This window comes from Zalophus californianus, chromosome 10 (genome assembly GCF_009762305.2).
Source record: "Zalophus californianus isolate mZalCal1 chromosome 10, mZalCal1.pri.v2, whole genome shotgun sequence".
In the NCBI taxonomy this organism is placed as follows: Eukaryota; Metazoa; Chordata; class Mammalia; order Carnivora; family Otariidae; genus Zalophus; species Zalophus californianus.
The window spans coordinates 65,365,636-65,378,090 of record NC_045604.1 but is presented as its reverse complement, the minus strand read 5'-3'; the positions used below and the strand labels follow the sequence as shown (position 1 = coordinate 65,378,090).

The 12,455-nt window shown below is 38.1% G+C and overlaps 1 protein-coding gene across 6 annotated transcripts in view; it reads left to right on the top strand.

Annotated features, from left to right (window-relative positions):
* The window catches only part of SMYD3 (SET and MYND domain containing 3), a 707,320-nt gene that overhangs the window by 164,140 nt on the left and 530,725 nt on the right, over positions 1–12,455 (top strand). For all 6 annotated transcript variants that reach the window (XM_027613201.1, XM_027613207.1, XM_027613205.1 and 3 more), the window contains one exon: positions 5,439–5,502. In XM_027613201.1, coding sequence (XP_027469002.1) covers positions 5,439–5,502 — 64 coding nt within the window. The remainder of the gene's footprint in view (positions 1–5,438; positions 5,503–12,455) is intronic.

Genomic DNA, 12,455 nt, shown 5'->3' with positions numbered 1-12,455 from the left:
CGACAGTGAGATTCTCCTGCAAGGCACGCTGGGAGACTTCTAGGGGATCAAGACATATTGCCTGTGTACTAAGCATGCTATATATGAATGTTGTAGATACATTGTTTTCTCTACACAAAGTTTAAAATGGATTCTGCAGGTGCCTGCGCTGGCGGGAATTTGAATCACTAGAATTTGTTTTCTTTCTTTTTTTTTTTTTTTAAAGATTTTATTTATTTGACAGAGAGAGACACAGCAAGAGAGGGAACACAAGCGGGGGAGTGGGAGAGGGAGAAGCAGGGTTCCCCGCCGAGCAGGGAACCTGATGCGGGGCTTGATCCCAGGACTCTGGGATCATGACCTGAGCCGAAGGCAGACGCTTAACCATATAAGCCACCCAGGCGCCCCTAGAATTTGTTTGTTTTCTATATTTTTTCCAGGAAACTTCTTTTCCTCTGCCTGGCACCTGCCCATATTAATTTAGGGCAGAATTTTAAACCCTGGGATACTTTCCCCTGCTGATAACCAAGGACAGAGAGACATTTCCTTAAATATTACCCCCATTATTGTGATTTGAAGGAGCCAATTAATCATTTCTTCTTTGGTTTTTTTAGAGTGGTTTCTCCTGTATTCATATATAACTTCTTAATTTGTACACTGGAAGAACAAGTAATTTTGCTCTGATTTCATTTCCTTTCCACATTTCTGTTGCCTATGCTGTTGGAGAAACTCATTATGTCCCAGACTTTACTTGGAAGAGAGGACTTGTTTTGCTCTGTGAACCACACTGTTATCTGGGGCACTGAGCAACCTAAGAATTTTCTGTGATTTGACACTGTTGTACAGCATATCACAGTTTGCATGAATAAGTGATAGGGGATTCCTTTTTGCTATCTTAGTGGGTAGAGTTAAAGATAACACTGATTTTGGTGTAAAATAATTTTAATATCTTCTATTTGGGGCTAGAATACTATTTATCTCTTAAGTGGAGAGGGCAAAAGAGGTAAAAAAATTAATCATTTCCTCTTACTGACACATTGCTAACCTATTTACTTAGATTCCTTTACCCTTGTTTTTTTTTTAAAGATTTTATTCATTTATTTGAGAGAGAGAGCATATGAGTGGTGGGGAGGGGCAGATTGCTTTTCGTTCAGAAAGTCCATTTGGACTTCGAGCTAATCATTTTGCAAGCAGGATGTTTCTGCAATCTGCGAAAATTCTGTATTCATTACTTCTCTGTGCCTCAGAGACTACTGTAATTTGCCTTAGAACATGCACAACTTTTGTCATCTTCAAATCTAGTTTATATTTGTTGGCTGTACAACAGAAGCAGAACCGAATCATTTTAGTATTGGAAGGAAACTCATTTAATTCATTCCCCTTTGCAGTGCTGGAATTCGCTTCACAAGATGCTATTGCTCTGAATCTTCCCCCTGAGAGAGAAGCTGTAACTCTACCAAGGCTCAGTGGTTTTCTGATCAAACACACACAACTTTTCTCTTGGATTCAGTTGACCTTTTTTTGAAACTTGAGAACTTAAATTTGTTTAGTTATTTGATATGTAAAAATAACTCTGAACATTTAAATAACTCATATTAAGGAGTTTCCTTCACACATCAAAACGATTAAATTATTTAGGCACTTAGACCAATTTTGGTATTTACTTTGCCAACATTCTGTGTTAAAATTCATCAAAGCTCTGGGTTGGTAGCTGTGGGAGGGAGAGGACACAGTTTGACTTGCTAGCCTGCTCATCACTGACCTTCTGATGTATCTTGATTCTGCTCATTAATTTTTAAAATCGAGAAGAAACACTTCATACAGCTGGGGCTTTTAATTTGCAAGGAACAGAAGTTGCCTCTGAATAACTTATACCAGAAAGAGGGAAATGAGGGAAAATCTGAGGAGCCAGGTCTGAGGAAGGCAGCATTCAGGGGACCCAGTGACTCATCCTCAGGACTGTTCCTGCATAAAGCATTCTCTCCCGCTTTTGGCTACCTGTTCTCAGGGTGCCTGGACACACTGGGTATCTTTTGGCAGTTTGGGGCTTCTTTTGTTTTCAGGCTTATTGGGAGCCCAGCTGCCTTCTTTGTTTTTCTCCCACAAATATATTGATTTAAGTCTCAGAGCTGGTAGTGGTTTCCTCTCCTCGTTCATGTTTTGGGTTTGTTGGGTTGTTTCCCAGGGTGGGGAGTGATACTCAGGTTTGCTGTCTTACTTGCACTGTCATTTTTTTTATGGGGAGAGTTAAGGAGATTGGTAAATTCTGTCAGAATTCTCTCCTGTTTGTTTTTCAGTCTACTGAATCTTGAGTTCCATTCCATTTTGTTATTTATTTGTAAACTTCCTCCTGTGTAATCTTGCAAGACATTTGTTGATGTTATCTGTCTTCTCTATTATGTCATTGTGTTCTATTTCGTTTTGTGGATTTGTCGTGTAACTTTCTGCTTTCCTTCATTTTCTGCTATTTTTACATTTAAATTAGTGATTTGCATATTTATCTCCTTGATTTTCAGTTTTTTTTTTTTTTAAGATTTACTTATTTATTTGAGAGAGAGAGGGGTGCAAGGAGGGGCAGAGGGAGAGAGAGAATCCCAAGCAGACTTCTCACTGAGTGCAGAGCCCCATGCAGAGCCTGATCCCACAACCCTGAGATCATGTCTTGAGTCGAAATCAGGAGTTGGATGCTTAACTGACTGAGCCACTCAGGTGCCCCTCAGTTTTTCTTTTGAATGTAAACATTTGAAGTTATAAATGTTCCTGTAAGTATGATGTTTGCTTTATCTCACAAGTTTTTATATTTTTTTGTTATTTAATCTCGTATTTTCAGGACACCTGTCTGGCTCAGTTAGTAGAGCGTGTGACTCTTGATCTCAGGGCTGTGAGTTTGTTCCCCACAATGTGTGTGGAGCCTACTTAATAACAAATATATATATCTTTTCTAATTTTATGATCCTTCTTTGATCCTTGAATTCCGTAAAAGCATGCTCATGTATATATTTCCCTGGGTTTCTTTTTGTTACTGATTTCTAATTTAATTCCTTTTTGGTTGGAGAAAATGATCTACATGGTATTGATTCTTTGGGATTTTTGAAATTTGCTCTGTGGTCTACTTTCTGGGCATGTTTTGTAAATGATCAGTGGGTGCTTAAATGGACTTTTTGAATATACTTCATGTAACAGGTGTAAGGGTCTGTGTATTGAGTGAGATCAAGTAAGTTATTCAGCTCCTTATTTATCTGCTTGGTCTGTGAATTCCTGAAAAAGACTTTATATCTTTCTATAGGTATAACTAATACTTACATGGTACTTACTATATTCCAGGCACTATTTTAAGGGCCTTAACATGTATTAACTTACTTTGTTGGTCATTTTTCCCTCAGATCTGTTACTTGTTCTTATATTTTGAGACTGGATATATTTGTCACTAGCTTTCTACACCTGGGAATCAGAGTCTCTTATCATTGAGTATTGACTTTATTCATCTCTAACAAGATTTTTAACTGTAAAGTCCTTTTCCCCCCCCTGAAATTGATGTAGTTACACAGGCTTTTTCTTAGGTTAAATTTGCCTGGCATATCGTTTTCATCCTCTTTTGTATGTCCTTTTGTTTGAAGTGTGTCTCATAAATAGCCTATGGGTGGATTTCTTTTTTAAATGGTTTATTTATTTTGGAGAGAGAGAGAGAGCATGAGTGGGAGGGGCAGATGGAGAGAGAATCTCAAGTAGACTCTGTGCTGAGTGCGGAGTCTGACCAGGCACTTGATCTCACGACCCTGAGATCACAACCTGAGCCAAAGCCAAGAGTCGTTCGTTTAATCAACTTCGCTGCCTAGGCATCCCGTGGTGGATTTTGTTTGTATCCAGTTTTATCCAAGAGCGGTAATATGGTTGATGGTCAAAGCCAAGAACTTGAAGGCCGGATTACTTGGTTTGCATTGTTGCCTGGGGTGTTGGTATGTGGCAGCTACAATTCTATACTTGGTGAAGGGAGGCATTTTGGCTCCCAAAATCTAAATAGATTTTAACCTCTCCCTGTGTTTTATGTTCATGTCTGACCCTCGCTGTCCCAGAAGTGAAGTACCTGGTATGTTTAGGTTCCTATTCTCTTTAGGATTCTTGCTTACCCTTTCAGTATCCCTGCCACCTGTCCTTTATGGTGTTTGCACTGCTCTTTACTTTTTATCTCTTGAAAATGAATTAAAGTATCTGTAAAGTTGTCATAATAAGAATGCTTCCTTACAGGACTGTTTGAAAGTAAGTGTAAGTCATACATGTAAAAATCTATGAAGAGTACCTGGTGCATTCAAAGTGCTTAGAAGGATTTGTTCTTGTTTTGTTACTAATAGTAATATTAGAGTTTGACTTTTAATGCTCTTGGGTACCCTCTATTTATCCACAGTCCTTCCTGCCTTTTGTTTGTCACTATTAATTTTATCGTTGCATTTATTCTTTTTATTTTATAATTCAACTTTTTCATTTTTGCTTTTTAGTTACACAGGTGATTCAGGGGGATGTAACTTTAGAGCATCTCAATTCAGCATATCTAAAGTCATAACTGGATTTAATGGAATTTTAAAATCATTTTCCAGAAGGAGTATATTCATAATTAAACTATATGATGAGTTAAGACTTATACAATTTTTATATCTGAGGAGTATAGAATACTTCAACTAGTTGATGGGACTGGATTCTGTATTTCGTATGGAGAGTTAAAACCTCTATGGAGTAAAATTTTTGCTCTCAATGGGAATCTCTGATTTTAATTTATTTTTTTATTAGAATGAACATTAGTGGTCATAATGTGCAGAACAAAGTGAATGGACTTAATGCCATTTGCTAAAAAACAAAATTCAACTGAGTAAAGTTTAAAGATCTTATTGGCTTTATTCAGTGGTTCATGATTTGGGCAGCATCCAATGTAGGAGATAGAAAGTAGCCCTGAGATGCTGTACAAAATGAAAGACTTCTCTAGGCAGAGAGAGAACAGCAACAAGAAAATGATACTAGGTGAAAAAGTGGGTTACTTTCCTTAGGGGAGAGCGGGGGTCAACCAAGCAGATTACCTAACTAGTAACCCTGATTGACTGGTTTAAGATTTCATTTTTGGGAGAGCCAAAACTGTAGTTAAGTCTCAAACATGATATGGGGCTTAGGAAAAGTGACTCTATTTTGGGTCTTGACTTTTTAACACACTGAAGTATATACTTAAAAATGTTTAAAGTGGTAAATATTATGTTATATATATTTCACCACAATTAAAAAAAGGGACCATTAGCTGTTATGCCCATGTCTCACATGAAAGAAAATGTTCATCAATGTGAAAATCTAATTCTTACAGGAGCAGACATTGGGGTGAGCAGAACATATTGGCATCAGTATGTTGATTTATGTTTCTTTCTTCAAACATATGGTTCTCACTCATTTCCTAATGTGAATTTTTTTTTTTTTTTAAACAGGAAGGAAAAGCTGATGCGGTGTTCTCAATGCCGAGTTGCAAAATACTGTAGTGCTAAGTGTCAGGTAAGAATGTTCAGCTACAGGGGCGCCTGGGTGGCTCAATTGGCTCAGCTCAGGGTCTTGAGATCGAGCTCTTTGTTGAGCTCCCAGCTCAGCGTGGAGTCGGCTTGTCCTTCTCTCTCTGCCCTCCCTCCACATGCTCTCTCTCATTCTCTCTTTCTCTCTCTGAAATAAATGAATAAATAAAAAGAATGTTCAGCTCTATGTAAGTGAACCCTTCAAGTTCTCTGCTCTGAATTTGTGCTCCATTATGCCCATTGGCCTATTGGTTTTTTTTTTATAATCTTTGATTTATTTTAACTTATTTTCCTTTAATTTAAAAATTAATGTGTATGGTAAAATATCATTTATATGATATCTATATATATGAACTAAATATGTAATATCCATATATCATGAAAAAAATTGTTCACTCCTATCTTCTTGTCCTCCTGACCTCAGTCCCATTGTCCAGAGATAACCTGGTTTCTTATGTCTTTGCAACATTTTCTACTCCTAACACATTCGAATATTTATTCTCTTTATTAGAAAAACAGAAATGGGTTAATTTTATATACCTAAATTCTCCTTTTCATTTTATAACCTGTCCAGAGGACCCTTTGGTCTCATCCCACTGTTTCCATTACATGAATGCACCACAGTTGTTACTTCTTCTTTAATGAATGCTTAACTTTTTTTTCAATATTTGGTATTGCCAGTTATGGACCAAGTATCTTTTTGTACACATTTCTGCACACTTCACAAATTAGTTGTAGGGTAAATTCTTCCCAGCTGTATCGATGAGTAAAAGGATACATGATTTTGAATTTTTAAAGATAGTGCCAAATTGCGTTCCAAGAGTTTAATTTAGGACAACTGACAGAGAGTCTGTGAGAGTACCATTGTTAATGTCTTTGAAATTCTTTAAAGGGTGTATAATTAACATTCCAACATAACCTTTTCTTCTAACCTTATGATTAATCATTTTATAAGAAATTAATTATGCTGTAATGAATTGCATCATAATAAAATAATTGGAGGTTTTGTGTCTGTGTCACTTGCTCTCAACCTTCCACCCATCATTTTTGTTTCTTATTTTGGTGTGTGTGTGTGTGTGTGTGTGTGTGTGTGTGTGTGTGTGTGTGTGTGTGTGTGTGTGTGTGTGTGTGTGCGTGCGTGCGCACACGCACACACACACGTGGACACCTAGTGTTCTTCTTTTCCTTTTTTGGCATCTAGGCCATGCTTATCTGAGGGAGTTTCGCTCTCTCACTTTCTCCTATGAAAGTAATTTCTCCAGACTGTAAATAGAGTGATCTTAACAGAGAAGAAACCTAAGCAAACAAGCATACAAATTAATCAGACGACCCAAGTTCTAATGACCGTTGTGCCATTAGCTCGTTAAATTGTTCCGAAGAAAGCATGGTAACTCTCTGGGCCTCAGCTTCCTAATCTGTACTACTAATAAGAACTAAGATTTACAAGATCTCTCCTGTGTGCCAGGTACTGTTTTATTCTGTTTACTCCTATATGAATCTTGGGAGATTACTACCATTGTGCTTGTTTTGCCAGTCAGGGGGCTGAGCTACAGAATCTTAAGTAACCTGCCAAACATCCTATACCTAATAGGTGCGGAATTTGGATCCAGAGTTCTAATTTCTCTTCTAAGCCCAAATTTTATTTTTGTTCTAACATTCTGATTAGGTGTAGCTTTCTCTTTCCTGTGGTATTCACATTTTTTCCTGGCTTTTGTTTTGTTTTTAATAAGGGTGCAACCCAATCCCCAAGGAACACAAAACAAAAAATACTAAAATAGAAGGTTTGAAGTAACACTTTCCTAATAAAAATAGGGAATGTGAGAAATAATTGGATTATTTTTGCCTCATTTTGTAAAGCAAAAATTCTGTAACAGAACGATACAAGATTTATATAAGATCATTAGTAATAATAATAAGAAAAAGCAAATTATGAAAACAAAGCCATCCTTTTTTCTACAAGATAAATTCTAGATAGACTATTTTATGGTGATGTTATCTATCTTATTCATGTGAAACTGAGATTCGTTTCAAGGAACTTCAAATTAAGAAGACTATATATAGAACTGACAAATTACATATATCTTCTGGATGAATTTTCTTTCCAGTTTCAATGACCTAAACATTTACTTTATTTTCTCCAGTTTTTATGTTTTTTCTCCAATGCTACTTCCTCCTTTTGTAGTACACTCAAGGAAGAAAAAACATGATCTGATTAGAATGTGTTGAGGGAGTTTGGTGGTGGGTGTGTCATTTTGATTCATTGTCGTGCATGTACTCTGACCACATATATTAACTGCTTACTGTAGCATCAATAATAATGTCATCGTCAGATATACTGTACAAAGTAATGGGACAATAGCTAGTAAGTTGGAAGATACCATATATAAGCCAACTAGTGCATATGCTTGTATGTGTGAGGGGGATGGGGTGTGTGTAGAGGCGAGATGGGAGTCAAAGATTGGCCAGAACACATGCATTTAAACTGCCCTGTTTAGCTCACCCTTCAGGTACATAATTAAACATTGTAATTATTGTGGATTCCTACAAAGCACCACAAAATTAAACTGACAAACTGAACTATGAACAGTAATGAACAGGAGGCAAACACCCTCAGAATGGAAATTGATATAGAGGATGTGAATTTGTAGCATAAAATCTATAATATATTTGCCCCGGAGGGACATAACTTTGGTTCATTAGCTTAGCATTTGATGTGTGGGGCCATGGCATCAACGAGTCATGTGAGGGAGGCTATTGAGGTATTATGAGGTGTAATATCCCTCACGCCCATAAGGGTGGTTTCAGTGTTAATTGGTTTTCACATTTCATTTTTAAACAGAAAAGTAAAGTAAGAAGAGTGAATGTTTCCTCCAGCTTCCTTCCCCATTCCTACTTCTGTTTTCCGGAGGTAATGTCTATGTGTTTGTTTTGTGACTGGAGGATACACACAAAACTGTTCATCTACACTTCATACCTAGTGTTCACATATATGTATATATTGACTGCTATGTTCACTATTGTTTCTTATACTGGAGAGTGTTTTGTCATCAGTGGCTTTGTAATTCCTCTGTGGATACCTTATTATGATGTGTCATATAATGCGATAGAGGGCTTATATATGGGAACCAGTCTGGTTTCTATATAACCACAGCATCATAGGTGATTTTGAAATGAAAGAGGAGGAGTGGGTTAAGTTTTCTTTTAAAAATGCATGCTCAGGGGCACCTGGGTGGCTCAGTCAGTTGAGTGTTTGCCTTTGGCTAAGGTCATGATCGCAGGGTCCTGGGATTGAGTCCCACATCGGGCTCCCTGCTCAGCAGGGAGCCTCCTTCTCCCTCTGCCCCTCCTCCTCGCTCATGCTTGCGTGTGTGCACACCCTCTCTCTCTGAAAGAAATAAAATCTTAAACACGCTCAAAATTTGCAATGTTGCTAACAAGTAAACCAATTTCAAGCAAATTCACCAATTATTATTTTACTTCTTCTGGATTTAACTTGATTCATAATATCTACATTTCTGATTGAATTAATTGCTGAGCAAAATAAGCAGCTGCATACTGTACCAAATTACAATTTATATACTTTTAAAAAGTATTAGCAGGGAGAGGACCTGTTTTATTTAATAATTATAGACCTCTTTAAAAATGTGAGTCCTGGGTGCCTGGGTGGCTCAGTTGTTAAGCGTCTGCCTTCAGCTCAGGTCATGATTTCAGGGTCCTGGGATCGAGCCCTGCATTGGGCTCTCTGCTCAGAGGGAAGCCTGCTTGTGTTCCCTCTCTCTGGCTGTCTCTCTCTGTCAAATAAATAAATAAAATCTTTGAAAAACAAAAATAAAAATGTGAGTCTTATTTGTCGCTTTACATTTTATGTTTAGTTATAGAATGATCTGATTTATTTGTGATGAATCTCATATTAGTCAGCACTAACAGTGCGATTTAATAAGTTGGGGTCTAGAATATAACACTCAATAATGGTAATAATGGAGAAAACCAAGCCCTTTGTTTGTTTCATAAATAGTTCTGTGCCAGCTTCAGACTAATAGGACATTAACTGAGTGTTCTGTAGGGAAGTTGGCTTCATATCTAATTGTAAATAAAAAGAGAATACCGTGTAAAGGTTGAAATTATTTGATCATATTTAAGTTTTTGACTTCTACCAACATCTGGGGCCCTAAGCTTGTCTTTGCTCACTTTGCATCCACCGGCTGAATGCTCCCATCTGCTCCCATGACTTCAGTTGGCATCTGTACGTTAATCATTCTTGAGAGTCCATCTCCAGCCTTCTCCTTTCTCCCAAGGACCACACCCATACCTTACGGGGTACCTCTACTTTGGTGGTGCACCCATATCTCAAGTGCCATATAGCAGGTCCTCAGTGCATGATCTTTGCCCAAACCTGCTTTTGTTCTCGATTTTCAGCCACAGTGAATAATCCACCAACCACCCAGCAGTCTGAGTTGCCAGGCTGGAATCATCTTCAGTTGATGTCCTTTCTTGGCCCCACGCCCAGTTAATCAACATGTCCCGCTGATTTTACTACTTAAGATCTAAATTGGTTTGCTTCTCTAGTTTCTCCACCAGCTCTTGTGTGCGTGTGCCTCTGACCTCTCTGCTATGCTGACTGCAGTCTGTGCCTCCTGCCCGCTCCTTTCCTCCTTCCTACATGGGAGCCAGAGCAATCGTTTCGTTCTAGAGTGTGATCATGGCTGTCACTCGTCAGCGGAAAGCCCTGGCCCTGTTCCTCAGGATGAAATTCAAGCTTGTGGATTTTGCTATGCTTTTACTTCTGAGCCTTTGACTATGTGACTCCTTGGGCTTGGACCCAGACCTGACCCCCTACCTACTGAACTCCTTCTACTTATCCTCTATAACCCAGATTAAATGTCACTCCCTCCTTTCTTAAACTCCTGAGACTAGTTTGTGTCCATCCTTTTTCAAACAAATTATCTTAATTACTGGTTTAATTGGCTGTTTCTGCAGTTAGATAGCCAGGCTCATTCAGGGGGTACATTATTGTTCCCTGACGAAGATGTAACATGATTGGTTAGGTGAATGAATGAATAATACATTCATCAGTGATACTCGTTGGTTGGAATTAGTTTTTGAAACATTACGTTATCTGTAAATCTGTCCGTAGTAATCTTTCTTTTTATTTTTTTTAGTTGAAATATAATTGTCCTACAACACTGTGTTAGTTTTAGGTGTGTAACATAATGATGTGATATATGTATATATTGTGAAATGATCATCACGATCAGTTTAGTTAACATCCATCACCACAGATAATTATAATCTTCTTTCTTGTGATAAGAACTTTTAAGATCTACCATCTTAGAAATTTTTAAATACACAATACAGTATTGGGGCGCCTGGGTGGCTCAGTTGGTTATGCATCGGACCCTTCATTTTAGCTCAGGTGCTGATCTCAGGGTTGTGAGTTTAAGCCCTGCATTGGGCTCCATGCTGGGCATGGAGCCTACTTAAAAAATACGTGTGTGTGTACACACAGACACACACACACACACGTGCACACACCCATTATAATAGTCACCGTCTTGTGTATTACATTTCCAAGACTTTTTAAATTTATAACCTGAAGTTTGTACCTTCTGATCACTGCACTCATTTCCCTGACGCCATATTCCCTGCCTGTGGCAACTGCCTTTCTGTTCTTTGTATCTGAGTTTGGTTCTTTTTAGAATCTATGTGAGGAAGTATTTCCTGAGCCACCTGTGTAGGCATTATACGTTGACTTCCTGTGCTGGTAGGTAAGGGGATTTAGCTCACCTATGTCAGCATCTCCTTTTTCTCCCTCTTTCTATATAGTTATCTCCAGAGTTTATCCAATAGATATTTTTTGAGTAGCTACTAGCTAGTCCCTGTTCTAAGTTATTCTGGGGGTTGTGGTGGTGGGTAGTTAGTAGTGAGCAAGTGAAGAAGATCCTGGCTTTCCTAAAGCTTATGTTATAGATGCAGGAAAGACAGATAGGGACAAATACCCACAATTATATGAGTGAATGTTCTTTGGATGAGCAGGAGCTCACCTTTGAAAAGGTTATTACAGAAGGACTTCCTGCAGAGGTGACATTTGACCTGGGACCTAATTGCCAAAAGTAGCCAGCCATGGAAAGCTCTGGAACAAATGTTTTACATAGAAAGAACAGCAGATGTGAAGGAACTGAAGCAGGAACAAACTTGTCATGTTAGAGGAATAAAGTGGAGTTGGATAATGGTGGATATTTGTTATTGTACATGTGTCCAGACCCATAGAATGGACAGCAGCAGTGTTCCCCATGGACTTTGGGTGATAATGATATTTCACTGTAGGTTCATTCCTTGTAATAAATGTCCCATCTGGTGGGGATGTTGATGATACAGGTGGCTGTGCATGTGGAGTGGTTAGGGAGTTATATGGGCATCCTCTGTACCATCCTCTCAATTTTGCTGTGAATTTAAAACTCTGCTAAAAAAATTAAGTCTTAAAAAAAATAAGTACAGGAAAGAATAGGAGTTGGAGGTGAGGCTGGTGAGTGAGGATAGGAAGGACCTGATTATGGATCCATCCATCCACTGATTTACTTAGCAAATAGGGTCAACACTAGGACCTTCCTAGGCTCTGGCGCAATATTATTGAACAAGACACAGAAAGAAAGCCTTTGCCCAATGGAACTTATATTTTCTCAGTATGGCAGGTAATAAATTAATAAAGTGGTATACAATATTATCTTTGTGCCTAAAATAAAGGGTATAAAAGCACAGAGATTGGGAGGTTGTTTTGTGTGTTTGTGTATACGTATGTACATGTATGCATACCTGTGTACACACACTGTATACCTATTCCTATATATCAAATGTACAGACATTGGGGAAATATATAGATATAATCTATACTTTTTGTAAAGAGATCTGTCTCCATCCACCTACCTACCTATCTACACACCT